Below are 24,157 nucleotides of genomic sequence, written 5' to 3' on the forward strand. Positions count from 1 at the left end.
CAAAGAGATCGCCACTCCAAAATTGGGGGGAGTGGTGATGGGGCAAGTTGCAGTAAGGGAACAAAATTGGAGGGTGAAAGGGGGAACAAGGTAAGAAAAGTGTCATCTTGAGCTGAGTGCAGATGAGAAGATTCTTTGTTCGAACTTGGACAATTGGACAGAGGAAGAGAGCCACCTCAAACAGGGAGGGTGTGGGGATATTTTTTGTCAGATTATTGAAAAAAAAGCATATAATACATAATACAATCTTTGATGAATATGGTACACAATGTATATTAGAAAACACAGTACTCACTAGCTTCGACAAAGGCCTTCAAAGCCTCCAGTTGCTCAGCCCCTGTTAATTGCAAGGCTTTCTCCAGGATCTGCCGATACCTATTAAAGGGGACAAAAAGCTGTCTGGAATCAATCTCCTTACAAAAATAATAGTCCTTACACAAAATTGTACTTTGGGATTTTTATGGAAAGTGACATCATTTTTCAAAATACTGTAATTTCTGATTTTATAAACTAATTCTCATTAAAGCTAACTGATGCAGACTTAATGGGCCAAATGGCCTCCTTCTTAAAAAATGGACAGCACGGTGACACAGTGGTTAGCACTGCTGCCTCAGAGCGCCATGGACCCGCGTTCGATTCCGACCTTTGGTCACTGTCTGTGTGGAGTTTGTATGTTCTCCGTTCTGGCTCCGTGGGTTTCCTCCCACAGTCCAAAGATGTGCATTTTAAGTGGATTGGCCATGCTAAATTAACCCTCAGTGTCCAAAGATTAGGTGGGGTTACGGGGATAGGGCGGGGAGTGGGCCTGGAGAGGGTTGGTGCAGACACTCAATGGTCCGAATGGCCTCCTACTACACAGTAGGGATTCTATGATGTCTTTAATACAAAACTGAACGTTGGTTCATAAATTCACAGGAATTTGAAAACAAGGCTTTTAATACACTTTTGGAGCAGTGTCATAGGTGGATTGGCCATGATAAATTGCCCTTAGTGTCCATAATTGCCCTTAGTGTTGGGTGGGGTTACTGGGTTATGGGGTAGGGTGGAGGTGTTGACCTTGGGTAGGGTGCTCTTTCCAAGAGCCGGTGCAGACTCGATGGGCCGAATGGCCTCCTTCTGCACTGTAAATCCTATGATAATCTATGATAGCATTCAGTTAATGTTACAATGAGCTTTTGCCGTAAATCATAGAATCAAGAATGGCCGCGACCAGCTTTCAAAACTGCCGTCCACCCTGCACATGCATGCCCCCCTCAGCAATGTGCAGGCCCGGAGCCCAGCAGGGCAGACCGTATCCCCCGGACGACAGCACTCTGACCCAACAGCGGATCTTTTTATTTTTTTTAATCGATGCAATCCGGCCTGGAGTGGTGGCAGAGAGCAGGTCGTGAGCCCTATACACTGATGTCATGTGCCCTGAGCTGAAGAGAGATTCCTCCATTTCTTTAGCAGCAGGCAAGCAACAGGACTGAAGAATTTAAAATGGAACGTTTCGTAATAAGGAAGAGAGGGCCAGAGACAGAAACAGGCCAAGGTCTCACAACAAAATCTGGAACGAGCGGCTCAGGAGAATCTATCGGCAGGATTCTCCCAACGCGAGTCTAAATGCCGACGCCGGAGTAAAAACCGAAGTGTTCTCAGATCCCTATTCTCCCCCCTCCGTGGGGCTAGTAGGGGCGTCGCGTGATTTACGGGGGTGCGGCCTCGGCGGGGCGTCAGAGACCCGGCGCCGTGTAAAAGAAGCAGCGCCTTGGGTCCCGCGCATGCACAGTTGAGCCGGCGTCAACTAGTGCATGCGCGGTGGCCGTCCTCGCCCCGCACAAACATGGCGGATGGGTCCAGGCTCGCTAGCGGAAGAAAGGAGGCCCGTCGACAGAGAGGCCAATCGGTTGGTCCCGATCACGTACCAGGCCACTCCGGAGGCCCCCCCCAGAGGCCGCCCCCCCAAGCCTTCGTGCCGAGTACCCGCTGGCAGTGACCAGGTGTGGACGGCGCCAGCGGGACCAGGCCATTTATGCACGGCCACTCGGCCCATCCAGGCCGGAGAATCGCCACTCGCCGATTCTCCGAGCGGTCCGGCACGATTTGCGCGGTGCTGGTTTCGGGGGGGGGGGGGTGGAGAATCGCGTGCGGGGGTCGGGGCGGCGTGGCACGATTCGCGCTGCGCCCCCGCGATTCTCCCACCAAGCCGGGGGGGGGGGGGGAATACCGCCCTCTAGCAGGACAATGTAGAGCTGGTGTGAGCTCCAGGGCCTCTGGTGAACAGCCTTTTAAGTAGAAGCTGAAATCAAGAATAAAGCAATCAAATGATTATTTTTTAATGTATGGTTTTATTAATTGTGCTAATGTAAATGATGTGAAGCCCATGTATTATACACAGGGAAGCACTGGCAAATGAAAGTTTAAACCCTCAAAACTTAAAAGTCTTTTGAAGACTAAGCATGGTGAGTTCGACGACAAACATCCTGATTCTTTTCAACTGATGCAGTGAGAACTTAAATCGTCAGCTGAAGTCCTTAGCAGGAAATGTAACATTGAGTGACAAAGCAAGTGAGATCGTGAGGACCAAGCAGGCTCACCTGTTGCATTAAAGGTAAGCATAAAATGGTGGTTGTGAAGTTTGGGTGGTGTGGGTCGCGCAGATTGGCCGGCAAGATGACCGGTTGGTAAAAATGGATCCCGGGCAAAAAGATTTCAAAAACACTGTTCTCGATCGGTATATTAAGAAACCAACTAGGGAACTGGTTATTTTGGATCTCGTATTGTGCAATGAGAAAGTGTTATTTAATAATCTTATAGTAAAGAGACCTCTAGATAAATGAGATGACATATAGAATTTGAAAATGACTTTTGCACATTCTTTCCGTGTCTGCGTGGGTCTCACCCCCCTAACCCAAAACGATGTGCAAGGTCGGTGAATTGGCCACGCTAAATTGTCCCTTAATTGGAAAAAAGAATTGGATACTCTAAATTAATTTTTAAAAATAATTTCAAAGTAACTCTGAAATTAGGGTCTTAAATCTAAACAAAGCAAACTACAACGAATGAGAGCCAAGTGGTTACGGTCGATTGGTAAACTACATTGAAAAAATGTATACACGGGGTTATTCATGAAGGCTCCGCCTTCTCAACTTTGCCCCTCCCCCAAGGTGTGATGACCCTCAGGTTAAATCACCACCAGTCAGCTCTCAAAAGGGTGAATAGCTTAGGGTCCTCTGGGACTGTGGTGACATTTACATTTTTTGTTACATTACTTGCTACAAATATGCATTTCCTTACGGCACAAAAAACTCACAGAAAAGGTGGCTTGAGGGTAACACGGTGGCACAGTGGTTAGCATTGCTGCCTCACGGCGCCGAGGTCCCAGGTTCGATCCTGGCTCTGGGTCACTGTCCGTGTGGAGTTTGCACATTCTCCCCGTGTTTGCATGGGTTTTGCCCCCACAACCCAAAGATGTGCAGGGTAGGTCAATTGGTCATATTAAATTGCCCCTTAATTGGAAAAAATGAATTGGGTACTCTAAATTTTTTTTAAATGTGACTAGGAAGAGATTAATTCAAGTAAATGTGGACCCATAAGAGGCAGAGAAGGGTGAAATTGTAATGGAAAGGGTTACGGAAGCCTGGTCAGCTCTCAACGGTAGCTAAGAGACGGGACCAGATTGCCATATCTTTTTAAAGTTTTAAGATGAAGCGGAAAAATTGATTCGTTCCAGGTGTGATAATATAAGGACTTGGTAATTTTACAAACAAACTTTATTAAAACAAAAGGAAAGAATACAATATTTAAACTTTTAGACTTCAACTCTAACACTAACAGATTGCATGTAGTTTATTAACTTGATCACACTAGCTCTCATTAAACAACTCTGTAACAGAACATGCATCTCTCATTCCACCTTCACCAACAGACAAAGGCAATACTTGCATTTACAAAGCAATTTTTCTTCTGGTAGGGACATTTGTTCTAAACCCTTTTCCGAAGCTTACCTTGATGGCAACTTTCATGACCTCTCTGATCTATTTCCACAGCCTTCTGCCTGTAACTGTTCAGATCAGCTTTCTCTCTCTCTCTCACTAAGCTCCAATACCCCCGAAAACAAAAGTTCTCCCCTGAGGTGGTCAGACTCAAATCCATTATCATTATCTTGGCAGGCTGATTTCCCATTCCATTTCTACAAAAGAACAGAGCAATGCCATTGATGTGCAACTAACCTACCATTGATGGACAAATAGGTCATCAGATTCTGTGATGGAATAACGGCTGATCAAACAAGGTTGCTCCAAATGACAATGGATCTTGAGTAGATCATCCTGGCTGAACCGAGGTATTCGACTAATGAGGTCAAGTCTGAATGGGACAAGGCAACTCAGGCTGTGGGTGTATCCCTCTGACTCTGCTGCTAGCAATCTTGTCCCTTGGTCTGTTTAACCCCTAAATTGCCTGCTACATCCTGGGCCCCATTTTTGGACTAAAGTTCCTAATATCTTCCTATTGTGATAAAAAAAAGAAAGTGGCAGAGACGTTCAACAAATACCTAATATCTAGCTTCACAGTAGAAGACATAAAAACATCCCGAAATAATGGGGAACCATTAATTTGGTGAGAATGAGAACATGCAATCAATATTAATAATAGTACTGGAGAAATTAGTGGTAGTATATGGCAACAAATCCACTGGACCCGACAACCTGGCTCTGGAAATAGTGGATGCATTGGTGGTCATCTTCCGGGATTCTATAGACTTTGGAACTGTCCCTGCAGATTGGAGAGTAGCTCACGTCACTCCGATATTCAAAAAGGGAGGTAGAGAGAAAGCAGGGAATTATAGACCAGTAAGCCAAACATTGGTAGTGGGGAAAATGCTTAAATCCATTATCAAGGACTTTATAGCGGAACATTTAGAAAGCAGTGGCAGGATCAGTCAGAGTCAGCATGGATTTATGAAGGGAAAATCAGTCTTGACAAATCTATTGGAATTCTTTTAAGAGGTAACCAATACAGTCAACAAGGGGGAGCCAGTCGATGTGGTATATTTGGACTTTCAGAAGGCTTTTGACAAAGTCCCGCATAAGAGATTATTGTGCAAAATTAAAGCGCATGGGATTGGGGGAAATGTATTAAGGTGGATAGAAAACTGGTTGGCAGAGAGGAAACAAAGAGTAGGGATTAATGGGTCCTTTTCAAATTGGCAGGCAGTAACCAGTGGGGTACCGCAGGTATCGGTGCTGGGACCCCAGCTATTCACAATATATATTAATGATTTGGATGAGGGAACAAAATGTAACATCTCAAAGTTCGAAGATGATACCAAATTAGGTGGGAGGGTGAATTGTGACGATGATGCAGGGATCCTACAGCAAGATCTGGACAAGTTGGGTAAGTGGGCAAACCAATGGCAGATGCAGTATAATTTGGATAAGTGTGAGGTTATTCATTTTGGAAGCAAAAACAGGAAGGCAGATTACTACCTAAATGGTTGTAAATTGGGAGAGGAGAGTGCGCAGCGGGACCTGGGAGTCCTTGTGCACCATTCACTGAAGGTAAGCATGCAGGTGCAGCAGGCAGGAAAGAAGGCTAATGGTATGTTGGCCTTCATTGCAAGAGGTTTCGAGTATAGAAGCAGGGATGTGTTGCTGCAATTGTACAGGGCCTTGGTGAGGCCACACTTGGAGTATTGTGTGCAGTTTTGGTCTCCTTCTCTGAGGAAAGATGTTCTTGCTCTCGAGGGAGTGCAGCAAAGGTTTACCAGACTGATTCCAGGGATGGCGGGACTGTCATACGAGGAGAGATTGACTAGGTTGGGATTGTTCTCGCTGGAGTTCAGAAGAATGAGGGGGATCTCATAGAGACTTATAAAATTCTAACAGGACTAAATAGGGTAGATGTTACCAATGATGGGTGTCCAGAACCAGGATTCACAGCCTGAGGATTCAGGGTAAACCATTTTGGACAGAGATAAGGAGACATTTCTTCAGCCAAAGAGTGGTGAGCCTGTGGAATTCATTACCACAGGAAGTAGTTGATACTAAAACTTTGAATATATTTAAGAGGTGGCTGGATATTGCACTTGGGGAGAATGGGATCAAAGGCTATGGGGAGAAAGCAGGATTAAGCTATTGAGTTGGATGATCAGCCATGATCGTGATGAATGGCGGAGCAGGCTCGAAGGGCCAAAAGGCCTCCTCCTGCTCCTATCTTCTATGTATCTATTTACCTGCATGCTAGGGTTTTAAAAAAGGTTCGCTACAAGGGACTTCCGGTGGCGCCCTCGAGGAAGCAGGTCGGATCGCTCCCGCCCGCGATGGGCAAACGGACCTTTTAAACGGACTTTTGCGGAATCTGGCAACCTGGTTAGGTTGAGGGGACGAGAGGGGACGATAGGGGACGATGGCCCCCCCCCCCCCCCCCCCCCCCCCCCAAGGGTATGAGCAGCTGAACCAGAAGTGGTCGGGTGGAGCAGCAGGGCTCGAAGCGAGAGCAGCGGGGACCCCAGGCCAGGCGGCAAAACATGGGCGGACGGCAGGGACCAGGGAGCGGAGGCTCACTGGCCAAGGGAGCAGCAGATGGAGTTTTTTTCAGAACTGCTTCGCCGAATTGAAGAGGGACACGTTGGACCCGATGAGGGCGGTAATGGACCGAATGGTCGAGGCGCAGGCGGTCCAGGAGAAGGTGCTCAGTGAGGTCGAGGTGAAGCTCTCCAGCCAGGCGGACATGGTGGCATTGCTGGAGCACGAGGTGGAAGAGCTGAACGCCCGCCAGAGGAGGATGCAGGAGCAGCTTGAAGAGCTGGGGAACAGAGCCAGGAGGCAGAATTTGAGGATCGTTGGACTCCCCGAGGTCTGCGAGGGGTCGGATGTGGTTGCATACGTGAAAGGTACGCTCGAGGCACTGATGGGGTTGGAGGCCTTCCCCCGACCCCTGGAGTTGGATGGGGCGCATAGAGCCCCCGCAAGGAAGCCTAGGACGGGCGACCGACCGAAGGCCTTGGTGGTCCGCTTTCACCGGCTTGCTGACAGGGAACGAATGCTGCGATGGGCCACGGCGGAGAGGAGCAGCAGATAGGAGAATTGTGAGGTACGCATTTACCACGACTTGGGAATGGAGCTGGCCAAGTGGCATGCAGGATTCATCAAGGTAAAGGCAGCCCTCTACAAAAAGGAGGTGAGGTTTGGAATGCTGTATCCTGCGAAGCTTTGGGTTACGTTTGAGGAACTCCACTACTACTTTGAGACACAGAACAGGTTTGGACTTTTATTAAAGAAAAGAAGCTGGACTTCAACTAACGGGCACTTAGTTTTCTCAGTGCTGTACAGTGGCGGCGGTCTGTTAACCTAATTTGCTCTGATTAGGTGTGGACTTTTATTAAAAGAAGCTGGACTTGAACAAAAGGACTCTGGGCTCTCAGAGCTTTTGTGTGGCGGCGGTTTGTTAAATTATCCTGTACTGTAATGTTCTATCCAAGATTGTTTTCAGCCGGGAGAGAGAGCGGGGGCTGGAGGGCGCATTGTGTAGGGTGTTTTGGGGGGATAGCACGAGGGGGGGGGATAGAAAGAGGGGCCCTGCGCTTGGTACATTTTGGCGGGAGATCGGGGCCTCGGAGAGGGGGATGGGCTAGGGGCTGGTTGAGGGACTTGAAAGGGCATGGTGAGATACAATCAGGTTAATGGACCCTTGGTGTGTGTGTTGGGGGGGGGGGGGGGGGGAGCGTTCGGGTGGGAGACAGACAGGCGCCAAGGGCAGGGGTCAGCGTAGCTAGCATAGGTCAGGGGGCCCCAAGGAGAGTAGGAGGTGTGGGCTAGGGCCAAGCGCAGGGCTGGCCTTGCAGGTCAGGCCTCGGGGGGTAGGGGAGGTTGGGGGGGGGGCAGCCGGGAAGGAGAGCAGAGAAGACTTAAGTGGGCCGGGTTGGGGGGGGGGGGGTCGTCTAGGGATCCCCCGGTGAAGAAGGTCGCTTGCAGAGCTTTATTAACATGTTTATTCTTTCTCACTGTTTGTTTTCACTATGTTAAAGCTCTTTGCATAGGGCCTGTTTTCTCTCTGGAAATGTTACAAATTTGTTTTAAATAAAAACGGAGATAATTAATACACTTGTTTTGAACTTCCAGAATTCTTTCAATTCTAGGGCCATACTCGAGGACTGTAAGTAACATAACCCTATTATTTAAGGAAGAGAGAAACAGGGTCTCTGCCTCAGCTCGTCTAACCATCAGTCGTAGGCAAAATGCTAGAATCTATTGTTAGAGTCATGATAACAGTGCAATTATTAAAAAATCATAATATGATTAATCAGAGTCAATATTGATTTATGAAAGTGAAATCAATTTTGATAAATTTGAGGATGTAACTAGCAGAATGGATATGGGGGAACCAGTGTTGTCCCGAGTTATTTTGGCACAGAAGGCAGTAATTCTGCCCATCAAGTCCATGCCAGTTCTCTGAAGATGAATTCAGTCAATCCCATTCCACCACTATATCCCCATAGCTCTTCGGCAGCAATTTCTAGCTCATTACTAGCTACTGAGAGTAGAATGCCAAGAAACAAAAACTGATGGTTAACATTTCCTTAGGGATCTTGTAGCTAAAATCCACCATTCCTGAAACCATGCTGGTAAATCTCCTCTGCACCTGCTTAAAGGTTCTCGTATTCTTCCTTAAATGGTGTGCCAGAACTGAACGCAAAATTCCAATTCTAGCCTAACTAGAGCTTTATAAATGTTCAGCATAACCTTTATGCTTTTGTAGTCAATATATCTCTTTATGAGGTGGAGATGCCAGCGTTGAATGGGGCTAGTGATTTGAAACAAACCTGTTGGACGTTAACCTGGCTTCGTAGGGTCTCTTTAAAAAGCCCAAGATCCCATGGGCTAGATTCTCCAAGATCTCGATCGCCGCGAGGACGGAGAATGACCGTTTACGGCAAAATCAGGGTCCGATGCCGCTCGCGTGATTCTCCGGTCCCGGAGAATCGCTCACAAATCGCGCGCGCAAACTACACGGCGCGGGTAGGGGGCCATTAACAGTGCACCCCCACCCCCCCCCGATTCTCCGATGAAAACTGGCCGAGTTCCTGACGGCGTGGTTCTAACCACCTTTCGGACGGCGGGAACAGCCAGTGGCAGCTGCGGACTCAGTCCATAGCCGCCCTGCTGGAGGCGGGGGGGCTCGGTCAACGGGGGGGGGGGGGGGGCTCATGGATGGCCAGGTAGGCGATCGGGCGTCACAGACCCGCGGCATCTCGGGGGGGGTTCCAATTCCGCCATGATCTCGGGGGGCAACAGCTGCAGACTGCCGCTGTGCGCATGCGCAGACTTCCGACAGGAAGTGCGGGGCCCTGTATCTGCAGTCAGAGCTCTGAGAAGCACTCCGGGGCCCTGCTAGCCCCGTGCAGGTAGGAGAATCCCTCAGGACTTGCTGAAAATGAAATGAACTGAAATGTATTAAGGAAAGTCCAGAGTGATAACGTTGGCGTGGGGACATAGCCCCATTATTGGTGAATCCAGCCCCATATGTTTTGCTACTCACTCTTTCAATACGTCATGCCACCTTCAAAGATCTACGCACATGAACACCCAGGTCCCTCTGTCCCAGCACACTACCTACAACTGTGCCATCAATTACATGTTGCTATTCCATATCCTTTGTTAAATTGATATGCAATTGAATATTCAAGAAATATTCAATAATGCACCACATCAAGAGGCTATTACAAAAATAGGACTCAGAGGACTGAGGCAATATGTTTGCATGAATAATTAGTTAATGAACAGAATGAGAGTAGGAATAAATGGGACATTTTCATGGCGGTAGGCTGCAGAAAATAATGTACTACAGCAATAAGCACTTGGGCTTCAACTATTTATAATATATATATAAATTAATTAGAGAAAGACAGAGAAACGTATCCAAGTTTGCAACAATATAGTACAAAGTTTGGTGGAAAAGTAAGGGGTGAGGAGGATGCAAAGAAGCTTGCAACGGGATAGGTGGGTTGGCTAAGTGGTCAAGAAAGGAATCACGATTGTGTGGAGGCGGTCGGGGGGGGGCGCAGAGTGGTGGTGGTGTAGCCATCTGGGATGGCCACGTCCCGATTACAAAATGGACACTTGCAAAGACTGCAGGGAAAATTGGACAATGCTAAGAAACAAGCAGGTGCAAGCTCTGTCTGTTGATTAGAACCTTAAACTCTCAGACAGGACAGAAACTACCAAACAATCTACATACTAATGAGCCATCTCCGGGGACAAAAGGGAAACATTTAGATACACAATGTTAGGACAGGCTCCTCGGCGCCAGAAGAAGCTAAGACAAAGCTGACTGACAGTCACCAGGACACGCCCAGCGATCAGGGAACCACCCCTCTATTGGAGGAAAATCGATACCGATGATTGGGAAAGACCCAATTAGTTGAGGCCAAGTTCAAGGCCCGCCCAAAAGTGCGCGAAGCCTTTTTGAGTATAAAAGGTATCCCCCAAGGGAGAACGCCCTCCTTTGGCTTTGGCTCACAGCGAAGAGAGAGACCAGCCTAGCAGCTACAGCAGACCAAGTAAGTTCCAAGTCAACGCACGCTACGAGATAGACACTCCTAGTTGCTACCCTGTAAACAGCTCAACCCAGCAGCCTTAGAACCGAGCAACGGCCATTGTTCCTCTGACTGAGTGGGCGCCCAAAGCTAAGTATAGGCCTTAGTAATAGTGGTAGTTTAGTTTGTAGAGTTTATGCATGAGTAGATTTGACTGTGTGTAAATAAATGAGCATTGCTTTTGAACTTACTAACTGGAGTGTCGAGTCATTGATCAGTATTCGGATCTGAACTTGTGGCGGTGTCAAAAGATACCTGGCGACTCTTGAGCAAACGTGATTAAATAGAGCCAAATTAAGAACCAACCAAAAGTTAGCAACAGTGGGCAGACGGAAAAGTGGTGTTCGCTCACAATTAGATCAGCCATGATGGGCACGATTCAACCGAGGAATTTCTATGTCCGGTTTCGGGCAACTACGGCGGGATGTTTCTCAGCTTCTGCAACACTGAGAAGCATCTCTCTAATCAAATGGGCTTTGCTGTTTTTTTTGGTCTTGGGGAGATTTTCTCCATTGAGGCCGCATTTAAGAATGATTTCCTACTGGCAATCCTCACAGATTGGGGTGCCATTTTGGAAGGCCGCCCTCAACTTTATCCCTCTCCCTTTCAGGTGACCCCCCACCTCCCCGCCCCTCCATGCACAGTTTTCAACCCTCCTCCTCCAAACCTTAGGGAGCTCCCCAGGAACCCCCACACACACCCTATACCCGGTAAGGCCTCCTGAGCCCAATCTTTGGCAATTTTCACCTGGCACCCTGGCATTGCCAGGTTGGCATACCGGCAGTGCCCCTGCCAGTCTGACAGTGGCAGGGTGCCAGGCTGGCAGTCAAGGTGCCTGGGTGCCAGCAGGACAGTCAGGGTACTACTCTGCCTTGTTCCCGACCATCCAGGGGTCTCTAATAGCCTGGGAGACCCCGCCCCCCCCCAACCCCCCAGCCTCAGGTGCCATTACACCTGGTCCACGCTGTGTAGACCTGTATGAAACAGTGCCCTGGCAAGGTCTCCTAGGCACGGCCATAGAGTCCTGGGCGCCAGGAGACTCTTACGAACATATATTTAAATGAGTCATGATGATCTGGGTCACGGCAGTGAGGGCAAAATCCAAATTGCAACTTCTCACGAGACTGTAGGATCTCGCAAATCTTGCGAGATTCAACGGCTTTACCACAACACCAAGTTGGGCATGACGTTGCCATTTTGGAAGGCTGCCCTCAACTTTATCCCTCTCCCTTTGTTATTGAATGATACAGCAAGTTTGAAATGCCAAATTACCCATTTGTTATGTTCTTAATGCAGATCATAATGCAGTTAGAAAATGTATCAATATAGCTGGAAATGTGGTCATATTATCTTTAATTACTGACCTCACATTTCATATTAATATGTTTCACGCTGGATTTTTATAATGTTCATTCCATTCCTGCCTTCACTCTGGTAATGATTTTCACAGAACTACTTTTACATCATAAGTGAGTATGATTGAATGTAGGAAAACATGGAATGAGAAATGGGCAGTAGGGCAGCACAGTGCCTTTCTCACAATGCTGAGGACCCGGGTTCGATCCCGGCCCCGGGTCACTGTGTGTGGAGTGTGCACATTTTCCCCCGTGTTTGCGAGGGTCTCACCCCCCAAAACCCAAAGATGTGCAGGTTAGGTGGATTGGCCATGCTAAATTGCTCCTTAATTGGAAACAAAAAACTGATTACTCTAAATTTATTAAAAAATAGAAATGGGCAGTTGCCCACAATGACCAATCCTTCCAAAAATTATGCATACATAAAATTACCAATCCATCTAACCTGCACATTTTGGACTGGGGGAGAAAACCGGAGCACCCGCAGGAAACCAACGCAGATATGGAAGGAAATGCAAATATGTCAAATTATTATTTCCGATTCACTGTGTCAATTCTGTCATCTTTACATAATAATGTTTTGGGCAAAACACCAATAGGCCTTTGACCACCCTACCCTCAGTCAACCTCAGGTCAAGTTGTCAGAGCGCGCAGCCTCATTTATCTCGAAGTTTATTTACCATAATTCTGGAACTAACAGTCCTGTATTTTGTTTTTTTCTTACAAGGCCAGCATTTGTTGTCCAACCCTACTTGTCCTTGAACTGAATGTCTTGCGAGGTCATTTCAGAGGATTGGGCGATACAAGGGGCGGCACGGTGGCACAGTGGTTAGCATTGCTGCCTCACAGCTCCAGGATCCCGGGTTCAATTCCGGCCCCGGGTGACTGTGCGGAGTCTGTACGTTCTCCCTGTGTCTGAGTGGGTTTCCTCCGGGTGCTCCGGTTTCCTCCCACAGTCCAAAACTGTGCAGGATAGGTGGATTGGCAATGCTAAATTGCCCCTTAGTGTCCAAAAAAAAAGGTTAGGTCGGGTTATTGAGATAGGGTGGAGGCGTGGGCTCAAGTAGTGTGCTCTTTCCAAGGACCGGTGCAGACTCGATGGGCCGAATGGCCTCCTTCAGCGCTGTACATTCTCTGATTCTATGTTTCTATGATAAGGTGGCCAGTTAAGAGTCAACCACATGACTGTAGGTCTGAAGTCACAAAAAGGACAGCAGATTTAAGGATAGTAGGATACGAGTGAACCAGATGGGTTTTTATGACAAATAATAATAGTTGTTAAGGACACCATTACTAAAACTAACTTTATATTCCAAATGTATTGATTGAGTTTTTCCACCAGCTACCTTTTTAAAAAATTCTTCCATGGGATGTGGGCATCGCTGGCTAGGTCAGTATTTATTGTCCATCCCCAATTTCTCTTGAGGTGGTGGTGGTGAACTACCTTCTTAAATCACTGCAGTCCATACACCTACAATGCTGTTAGGGAGGGAGTTCCAGAATTTAGAAGGAACAGTGATATAGTTCCAGGTCACGGTGGTGAGTGGCTTGGAGGTCTTCCAGGTGGTGGTGTTTCCATGTGTCTGATGCCCTTGTCCTTCTAGATGGTAGCAGTCGCGGGATTAGGAGCCTCTTTCTAAGGAGTTTTGGTACCTTCCTATAATGCTTCTTGTAGCTGGTGAAGGAAGTGAATGTTTGTGGATGGGGTGCAGATCAAGTGGGATGCTTTGTCCTGGATAATTTTGAGCTTCTTGAGTATTGGAGCTGCACTCATCCAGTCAAGTTGTGAGTATTTCATCACACTTCTGACATGCTTTAGAGAGTCAGGAGGTGAGTTATTCACCGCAAGATTCCTACACTCTGACCTGCTCTTGTAGCTAGAGTATTTATATGGCTAGTGCACTTCAATTTCTGGCCAATGGTAACCCCTAGGGTGTTGATAGTGGTGGATCCAGCAATGGTGTACTTGAACGTCATGGAGCAATTCTTAGATTCTCTCGTTTCGGAGATGGTCATTGCCTGCCACTTGACAGCCCAAGCCTGGTTATTGTCCAGGTCTAGCTGCATTTGGACATTGACTGCTTCAGTATCTGGGAGCCGTGAATGGTGCTGCACATTCTGCAATCACCAGTGAACATGTGAAAGGGAAATCATGGTTAACCAACTTTTAGATTTATTTGAGGGAGTAACCTGTGCTGTGGATAAAGGGGAACCAATGGATAAACTGTAGATTTCCAGAAGGTATTTGTTAAAGTGCTATCTCAAAAGATTATTACAAATAAATAAAAGTTCATGTTATAGGGGATAACATATTGGAACAGAGATAAGATTGGCTGGCTAACAAGAAGCAGAGAGTAGGCATAAATGGGTCTTGAGGGAAAATCCAGAACTCGGGGGTCACTATTTTAAAATATAGGGTCGCCCATTAAAAATTGAGGTGAGGTGAATTTCTCTCACTCAGAAGGTCATGACTCTTTGGAACTCTCTTCCTGAAAAGGCGGTGAAAGCATATTCTTTGAATATTTTGAAGGCAGCGGTTGATAAGATTCTTGGTAAGAAAGAAGGGATAGATTATTGGGGTAAGCGGGATGCAAATTTGAGGTTACTATCAGATGAGCCATGCTGTTATTAAATGGCACAGCAGGCTCGAGAGGCTGAATGGCCTACTCCTGTACCTTGTCCATGTGTTTGTATTAGATTAAAAAGAGGTTATTTTAGCACATTCAGAAGAAATTATCATCTCAGCTTAAACCAAAGATATAGGGCGCGACCGACCGGCCGCATTGCACCCAATTCGATGACGAGACAAGGCCATTAAATCTCGTGAGAGACCCGCGCGACATTTACAATGCTCGGAATGCCTCGCAGGATCTACAGGATCTGGCCCTTCGCAATCTGAATCTTGCCCTTACTGGGAGAGATCCAAATTTACATATTTAAGTGATCCATTAGGCTTATTTAAATATGTCAACGTCCTATTGAGTGCCACACTGGCATTGCTACCCAGATGCCATTGGAGTGACAAGGGTGCCCAGGCTGGCTGCAGCACTGCCAGGGTGTCAGGCTTGCAGTCACATGGTGCCGGATTGCCCATGCCAGGGATTGAGCCCAGGGAAGCCCTGCCCTTATGAGATGGAGTGAGCTTGAGGATACCCTAAGAGGTAAGTTGGGGCAGTTGTGGGTCCAGAGGGCACGTGGGGTTGCTTTGGCGGGGGGGGGGGGGTCAAGAGATCAGGGCGGTATTGAAAAATGGCACCCCAATCTCTTCCTGCAGTTAGTGCAGGAAATTAGGAAAGTGTGGCCTCGGCGGGGCGTACCCCACAGAGACAAAACAAAAACAAGAGCCCCGTTTGATAGCGTAGTTGTTCTTGGCGCTGTAGGTGCTGAGAAGGACCCCACTATACATGCCCAAAACAGAACTGTGTTTTTTGGGTGTTAAATCACACCCATTTTCTAGAACCGTGGTATAGCTATACCACTCAAATAGGTGTTTTAAAAGAGTAAAGAATAGGGTGGTCACAAGGACTTTAAGCTAGCGGGGGGAGAGAGAAGAGGGTAAAACTGCAGGAAGTATAATGGTTAATAGGAAGCAAAGCAGCAGGTTAGCACGAGAGGAGGTGGGTTCAACTACATGGAAAATTAGGAAAAAATGAAAAGAAAAAAGGAACTCAGCAGATGTTATTAATGGAGGTGTTAGGATTCAAAAAGAAGCTAAAAAAAAAAAAAAAAGCATACGGGCACTTTACCTGAATGCTCGTAGCATTCAAAACAAGTTAAATGAGTTGACGGCTCAAATTATCGCAAGCGAGTATGATTTAGAAGCCATTACAGAGACATGGTTGCAGGGTGGTCACGACTGGGACTAAATATCCAGGGGTATCAGACTATTTGGAAGGACAGATAGGAAGGTAAGGGAGGTGATGTAGCTCTGATATGTAAAGATGACATTACGCCAGTAGTGAGAGACAATATAGGTTCTATGGAGAAAAAGGTTGAATCCATTCGGGTGGAAATTAGAAATAGCAAGGAGAAAAGGTCGCTGATGAGATGTAGTCTATAGGCCACCAAATAATATCAAGGTGGGGCGTGCAATGTGCAAAGAAATAACTGATGCGTGTAAAAACGGCAATTATCACGGGGGATTTTAATCTACATGTCGATTGGTCAAACCAGGTCGGTCACTTAAGGGGGCTAAAGGCAGACATAGCCATGCTACAAGAAACGCATCTGAAGATCGCGGATCAAACCAGGCTGAGGCAGGGATGAGTGGGGCAGGTTTTCCCACTCAGGGCTGGATGCGAAGACCAGGGGGGGTCGCAATTTTGGTGAACAAGCGGATGGCATTTGAGGCGGCGGGTATTGTGGCGGATAAAGGGGGTAGATATATTATGGTGAGTGGCAAGTTGCAGGGGGCCCGGGTGGTGCTAGTGAATGTGTATGCTCCGAACTGGGACGATGCAGGGTTCATGAAGCGGATGTTGAGTAGGATTCCGGATTTGGAGTCAAGCAGTTTGGTAATGGGGGGGGGGGGGGGGGCGGATTAGGTCGAGATCGGGTAAGAGGCCGGCAGCAGCCAAGGTCCTGAGGGGCTTCATGGACCAGATGGAGATTTGCCAGGCCAAGGACGAAGGAGTTTTCTTTCTTCTCCCATGTGCACAAGGTGTACTCTTGGGTTGATTTTTTCGTGGTAAGTTAGACGCTAATCCCGAGAATGGAGGGGGGGGGGTATTTGGCCATTGCGATCTCGGACCATGCCCCGCACTGGGTGGAGTTAGGGCTGGGGGAGGAGAGAGGTTGCACGCCCTCTGTGGAGACTGGACGTAGGACTATTGGCGGATGAGGAGGTCTGTGGCTGGATTCGGCGGTGTATCCAAAGCTATGTGGAGACCAATGATACTGGGGAGGTTTCAGTGAGTGTGGTCTGGGAGGCGCTGAAGGCAGTTATCAGGGGAGTGCTAATTTCAGTCAGGGCCACCAGGGAGAAGAGGGACAGGATGGAGAGGGAGAGGTTGGTGGGGGAGATACTTAGGGTGGACAGGAAGTATGCGGAATCCCCCAAGGAGGGGTTGTTAAAGGAGCGCCGGAGTCTGCAGGCGGAGTTTGACCTGCTTACCACAGGGAAGGCTGAGGCTCAGTTGAGGAAGGTACAAGGAGCGGTGTATGAGTATGGGGTGAAGGCAAGCAGGATGCTGGCGCATCAACTGCGGAAGAGAGAGGCGGCCAGGGAGATTGGGGGAATTAGGGATAGGGGGATAACACGGTGCTGAGCTCGGCAAGGATCAACGAAGTCTTCAAGGACTTTTATGGCAAATTGTACGAGTCAGAACCGGGGGGGGGATGACGATGAAGCAATTCCTGGACCAACTGAGGTTCCCTATTGAGATGGAGGAATTGGTTAAGGGGTTGGAGGGTATGCAGTCGGGCACGGCCCCGGGACCGGATGGGTATCCCGTAGAATTTTACAAGAAATTCTCAGAGCTGTGGAGTCTGCTGTTGTTGAGAACTTTTAACAAGGCTGAGGAAAAGGGAGCCCTTCCCCCGACGATGTCACAGGCTCTGATCTCGCTTATCCTGAAGCGAGATAAGGACCCGTTGCAATGTGGCTCCTATAGGCCGATTTCGCTCCTTAATGTAGATGCCAAACTGTTGGCCAAGATCTTGGCCATTAGGATTGAGGACTGTGTCCCGGGAGTGATCAATGAGGATCAGACGGGGTTTGTGAAGGGCAGGTAGTTGAACACGAATGTGCGGAGGCTCCTGAATGTGATCATGATGCCCTCGGAAGGGGGGGAATGCAGAAGTGGTGGCGGCAATGGACACGGAGAAAGCCTTCGATCGGGTGGAGTGGGAGTACTGTGGGAAGTGTTAGGCAGGTTTGGGTTGGAGAGGTATTTATAGGGTGGGTTAAATTGTTGTATCAGGCCCCGGTAGCGAGTGTGTCGACGAACCGGCTGCGGTCGGAGTTCTTTAGGTTACATCGAGGAACGAGGCAGGGGTGCCCCCTGTCCCCCCTGCTGTTTGCCCTGGCAATCGAGCCGCTGGCCATGGCGTTGAGGGAGTCCAGAAACTGGAGGGGGCTGGTTCACGCGCGCCGGGGGGGGGATCATCGCGTTTCACTGCATGCGGATGACCTGCTCCGGTACATTGCGGATCCGGTGGAGGGGATGGGGGAGGTCATGTAGATCCTTAGAGATTTCGGGGTATAAGCTGAATGTTGGGAAAAGCGAGCTTTTTGTGATACATGCGAGGGGCCAGGAAAAGAGGCTGGGAGAGCTACCGCTTAAGATGGTGGAGAGGAGCTTTCGCTACTTGGGCATTCAGGTGGCTAAGAGTCGGGATGCCCAGCGCAAGCTCAATTTAGCGCGGCTGGTGGATCAGATAGAGGAGGACTTTAAGAGGTGGGACATGCTGCCGCTTTCCCTGGCGGGCAGGGTGCAGTGCGTGAAGATGACGGTCCTCCCCAGGTTCTTGTTCGTCTTCCAGTGCCTTCCCATCCTCATCCCCAAGTCCTTTTTCAAGCAGGTAAACAGGATTATTACGGGATTTGTGTGGGCAAACAAGACCCCGCGTGTTAAGAGACTGTTCTTGACTTCCGGGTGTGGCGATGACCAGCTGAGTCGCACGTTTCGGCAGCTCCCGGTGAAACGGACTTTTGGGCTCTTAATAAGAGCCCCAACGGCAATTTTAACGGCTAAAAGTACTGTGCGGTGAACCAGAAGGGAATCCCCCCTGGATACGGATGAAAAAAGGAGAGGAAGGTGGCCGGATTGCGGTGGATCCTTTAGAGCAGCGGCAAGGAAGGCAAGCAAAAACCAAGATGGCGTCGGAAGGTGGCAGTTTAATATGGGGCCCTGAACAACACGAGTTTTTGAAACGCTGCGTGGAAGAACTCAAAAAGGAAATGAAGAAGGAGCTGTTGGCCCCGATATTACAGGCGATCGAAGGGCTAAAGGAGGAGCAAAAGACCCAGGAGCGGGAGCTTCGGGTCGTGAAGGCAAAGGCTGCCGAGAATGAGGACGACATACAGGGCCTGGTGGTGAAGACGGAGATGCACGAGGCACACCATAAAAGATGTGTGGAAAGGCTGGAGGTGCTGGAGAACAACGCGAGGAGGAACAACCTAAGGATTCTTGGTCTTCCTGAAGGTGCAGAGGGAGCGGACGTCGGGGCATATGTGAGCACGATGCTGCACTCGTTAATGGGAGCGGAGGCCCCGGCGGGTCCGCTGGAGGTGGAGGGAGCATACCGAGTGATGGCGCGAGGACCGAGAGCAGGAGAAATTCCTAGAGCCATAGTGGTGAGATTCCTCCGTTTTAAGGACAAAGAGATGGTCCTTAGATGGGCAAAGAAAACTCGGAGCAGTAAGTGGGAGAACGCGGTGATCCGCGTATACCAAGACTGGAGTGCGGAGGTGGCGAGAAGGAGGGCGAGCTTTAATCGGGCCAAGGCGGTGCTTCACAAAAAGAAGATAAAATTCGGAATGCTGCAACCGGCAAGACTGTGGGTCACATATCAAGGGAGGCACCACTACTTTGAGACGGCGGATGATGCGTGGACTTTTATCGTGGAAGAAAAATTGGAATGAGCGGGTTATTTTTTAAAAAAAGAACGTTTGAAACAAAGTGGTGAGGCGAGTATGGGGGGCGAAGAGGGGGGTAAAAAGGGGGGAAAGAGGAGTTTTATGTTATTAATCCTGCGATGTGGTAACTTTTCTCTCTTCCACAGGAGGTGGTGGGGAGAGGAAAGGAGGTGGAGGAGATGGGGCGTTGGCCATTGGGGGCGGGGCCAAGGGGGAAGAGCGGGCTCGGTTCCCGCGCTATGATAATCATGGCGGGAATAGGGAAGCAGGAAGGAGGGGGCGTCGCACGGTGCGAGCCGAGGTCACGGGGGGAAGCCGAGGTCGGCCAGAGTTTGCTGACTTCTGGGAGCAACATGGGGGGTGTAACTACGCTAGAGGGGGATCTAGCGGGGGGGGTGGGAGGGGGGAATTATTGGGCTGCTGCTGCTGGGGAGAGGGGGGAGCTGGCATGGGGTGGGATGAGCGGGGCAACACCGCCTGGGGGGGACACAGCTGCATAGGAACCGGGTGAGGAGCTGGAAAAAGGGGATGGCTAATCGACAAGGGGGGGGGGGGGGGTAAAAAGCCCCCCAACCCGGCTGATCACGTGGAACGTGAGAGGGCTGAACGGGCCGATAAAGAGGGCACGGGTACTCGCACACCTTAAGAAACTTAAGGCAGACGTGGTTATGTTACAGGAAACGCACTTGAAACTGATAGACCAGGTGAGACTACGCAAAGGTTGGGTGGGGCAGGTGTTCCATTCGGGGCTAGATGCGAAAAACAGGGGGGTGGCTATATTAGTGGGGAAGCGGGTAATGTTTGAGGCAAAGACTATAGTGGCGGATAGCGGGGGCAGATACGTGATGGTGAGTGGCAAACTACAGGGGGAGACGGTGGTTTTGGTAAACGTATATGCCCCGAACTGGGATGATGCCAATTTTATGAGGCGTATGCTAGGACGCATCCCGGACCTAGAGGTGGGAAAGTTGGTAATGGGGGGAGATTTCAATACGGTGTTGGAACCAGGGCTGGACAGGTCGAGGTCCAGGATTGGAAGGAGGCCGGCAGCAGCCAAGGTGCTTAAAGATTTTATGGAGCAGATGGGAGGAGTAGACCCGTGGACATTTAGCAGACCTAGGAGTAAGGAGTTTTCGTTTTTCTCCTATGTCCACAAAGTCTATTCGCGAATAGACTTTTTTGTTTTGGGAAGGGCGTTGATCCCGAAGGTGAGGGGAATGGAGTATACGGCTATAGCCATTTCAGATCACGCTCCACATTGGGTGGACTTGGAGATAGGGGAGGAAACAGAAGGGCGCCCACCCTGGAGAATGGACATGGGACTAATGGCAGATGAGGGGGTGTGTCTAAGGGTGAGGGGGTGCATTGAAAAGTACTTGGAACTCAATGATAATGGGGAGGTCAAGGTGGGAGTGGTCTGGGAGGCGCTGAAGGCAGTGGTTAGAGGGGAGCTGATATCAATAAGGGCACATAAAGGAAAGCAGGAGAGTAGGGAACGGGAGCGGTTGCTGCAAGAACTTTTGAGGGTGGACAGGCAATATGCGGAAGCACCGGAGGAGGGACTGTACAGGGAAAGGCAAAGGCTACACGTAGAATTTGACTTGCTGACAACGGGTACTGCAGAGGCACAGTGGAGGAAGGCACAGGGTGTACAGTACGAATATGGGGAGAAGGCGAGCAAGTTGCTGGCCCACCAATTGAGGAAAAGGGGAGCAGCGAGGGAAATAGGGGGAGTGAGGGATGAGGAAGGAGAGATGGAGCGGGGAGCGGAGAGAGTGAATGGAGTGTTCAAGGCATTTTATAAAAAATTATACGAAGCTCAACCCCTGGATGGGAGGGAGAGAATGATGGGTTTTCTGGACCGGCTGGAATTTCCCAAGGTGGAGGAGCAGGAAAGGGTGGGACTGGGAGCACAGTTTGAAATAGAGGAAGTAGTGAAAGGAATTAGGAGCATGCAGGCGGGGAAGGCTCCGGGACCGGATGGATTCCCAGTTGAATTTTACAGGAAATATGTGGACTTGCTCGCCCCGCTACTGATGAGGACCTTTAATGAGGCAAAGGAAAGGGGACAGCTGCCCCCGACTATGTCTGAGGCAACGATATCGCTTCTCCTAAAGAAGGAAAAGGTCCCGCTGCAATGCAGGTCCTATAGACCTATTTCCCTCCTAAATGTAGACGCTAAGATTCTGGCCAAGGTAATGGCAATGAGGATAGAGGATTGTGTCCCGAGGGTGGTCCATGAGGACCAAACTGGGTTTGTGAAGGGGAGACAGCTGAATACGAATATACGGAGGCTGCTAGGGGTATTGATGATGCCCCCACCAGAGGGGGAAGCGGAGATAGTGGTGGCGATGGATGCCGAGAAAGCATTTGATAGAGTGGAGTGGGATTATCTGTGGGAGGTGCTGAGGAGATTTGGTTTTGGAGATGAGTATGTTGGATGGGTGCAGCTGTTGTATAGGGCCCCAGTGGTGAGTGTGGTCACGAATGGACGGGGATCTGCATACTTTCGGCTCCATAGAGGGACAAGGCAGGGATGCCCTCTGTCCCCATTATTGATTGCACTGGCGATTGAGCCCCTGGCAATAGCATTGAGGGGTTCTAAGAAGTGGAGGGGAGTACTTAGAGGAGGAGAAGAACACCGGGTATCTCTGTATGCGGATGATTTGTTGTTATATGTAGCGGACCCGGCGGAGGGGATGCCAGAGATAATGCGGACATTTCGGGAGTTTGGAGAATTCTCAGGATATAAACTGAACATGGGGGAAAAGTGAGTTGTTTGTGGTGCATCCAGGGGAGCAGAGCAGAGAAATAGAGGACTTTCCGCTGAGGAAGGTAACAAGGGACTTTCGTTACTTGGGGATCCAGATAGCCACGAATTGGGGAACATTGCATAGGTTAAATTTAACGCGATTGGTGGAACAAATGGAGGAGGACTTCAAGAGATGGGACATGGTATCCCTGTCACTGGCAGGGAGGGTGCAGGCGGTTAAAATGGTAGTCCCCTCGAGATTCCTCTTTGTGTTTCAGTGCCTCCCAGTGGTGATCACGAAGGCTTTTTTCAAAAGGATCGAAAAGAGTATCATGAGTTTTGTGTGGGCCGGGAAGACCCCGAGAGTGAGGAAGGGATTCTTACAGCGTAGTAGGGATAGGGGGGGGCTGGCACTACCGAGCCTAAGTGAGTACTACTGGGCCGCCAATATCACAATGGTGAGTAAGTGGATGGGAGAAGAGGAGGGAGCGGCGTGGAAGAGATTGGAGAGGGCGTCCTGTAGGGGGGCTAGCCTACAAGCTATGGTGACGGCCCCATTGTCGTTCTCACCGAAGAAATACACCACAAGGTGGTGGCGACTTTGAAAATTTGGGGACAGTGGAGACGGCATAGGGGAAAGATGGGAGCCTTGGTGGGGTCCCCGATAAGAAATAACCATAGGTTTGCCCCGGGGAGAATGGATGGGGGATTTGGAATATGGCAAAGAGCAGGAGTAACGCAACTGAAAGATCTGTTTGTGGATGGGAAGTTCGCAAGTCTGGGAGCGCTGACCGAGAAATATGGGTTGTCCCAAGGGAATGCATTCCGGTATATGCAACTGAGGGCTTTTGCGAGGCAACAGGTGAGGGAATTCCCGCAGCTCCCGACGCATGAGGTGCAGGACAGAGTGATCTCAAAGACATGGGTGGGGGACGGTAAGGTGTCAGATATATATAGGGAAATGAGGGACGAGGGGGAGATTATGGTAGATGAGCTGAAAGGGAAATGGGAAGAAGAGCTGGGGGAGGAGATTGAGGAGGGGCTGTGGGCGGATGCCCTGAGTAGGGTAAACTCATCGTCCTCGTGTGCCAAGCTAAGCCTGATTCAATTTAAGGTGTTACACAGGGCGCATATGACTGGAGCACGGCTCAGTAAATTTTTTGGGGTAGAGGATAGGTATGCGAGATGCTCGAGAAGCCCAGCGAATCACACCCACATGTTTTGGTCATGTTCGGCACTACAGGGGTTCTGGGTGGGGGTGACAAAGGTGCTTTCGAAAGTAGTGGGGGTCCAGGTCGAACCAAGCTGGGGGTTGGCTATATTTGGGGTTGCACAAGAGCCGGGAGTGCAGGAGGCGAGAGAGGCCGATGTTTTGGCCTTTGCGTCCCTAGTAGCCCGGCGCAGGATACTGTTGATATGGAAGGAAGCCAAGCCCCCGGGGGTGGAGACCTGGATAAATGACATGGCAGGGTTTATAAAGCTGGAACGGATTAAGTTCGTCCTAAGGGGATCGGCTCAAGGGTTCACCAGGCGGTGGCAACCGTTCGTCGAATACCTCACAGAAAGATAGAGGGAATGGAAAAGAAGAAGGCAGCAGCAGCAGCCCAGGGGGGGGGGGGGGGGGGGGGGGGGGGGGGAGGAACCAGAAGGACTCTCAGGGTTGTTAATATATATGTATAATATGTATAGGTCGTTGCTATCAATAATTGTATATTGGACTGTTAAATCATATTTTTGGAGAGTTTATCTGAGACAAGGCAGTTGCCTTTTAGTTTTCGTTTTTGTTATATATTATTTATTCTTTGTTTATAAAACAGGTCATTGTTATTTATATTGTTATATTATTGTGTAAAGGATACACAATGTACTGTGATGGTTGACCAAAAATTTTC

The 24,157-nt window shown here is 49.2% G+C and overlaps 1 protein-coding gene across 4 annotated transcripts in view; it reads right to left on the minus strand.

Annotated features, from left to right (window-relative positions):
* Positions 1-24,157, minus strand: part of cops4 (COP9 constitutive photomorphogenic homolog subunit 4 (Arabidopsis)) — a 158,135-nt gene that overhangs the window by 125,879 nt on the left and 8,099 nt on the right. For all 4 annotated transcript variants that reach the window (XR_011940182.1, XR_011940181.1, XM_072496347.1 and 1 more), the window contains exon 2: positions 296-375. Coding sequence is in view for 2 of the 4 variants with exons in the window: in XM_072496347.1 (XP_072352448.1) it covers positions 296-375 (80 nt within the window). In the remaining 2 variants the exon portion in view is untranslated. The remainder of the gene's footprint in view (positions 1-295; positions 376-24,157) is intronic.

This window comes from Scyliorhinus torazame, chromosome 3, assembly GCF_047496885.1.
Source record: "Scyliorhinus torazame isolate Kashiwa2021f chromosome 3, sScyTor2.1, whole genome shotgun sequence".
In the NCBI taxonomy this organism is placed as follows: domain Eukaryota; kingdom Metazoa; phylum Chordata; class Chondrichthyes; order Carcharhiniformes; family Scyliorhinidae; genus Scyliorhinus; species Scyliorhinus torazame.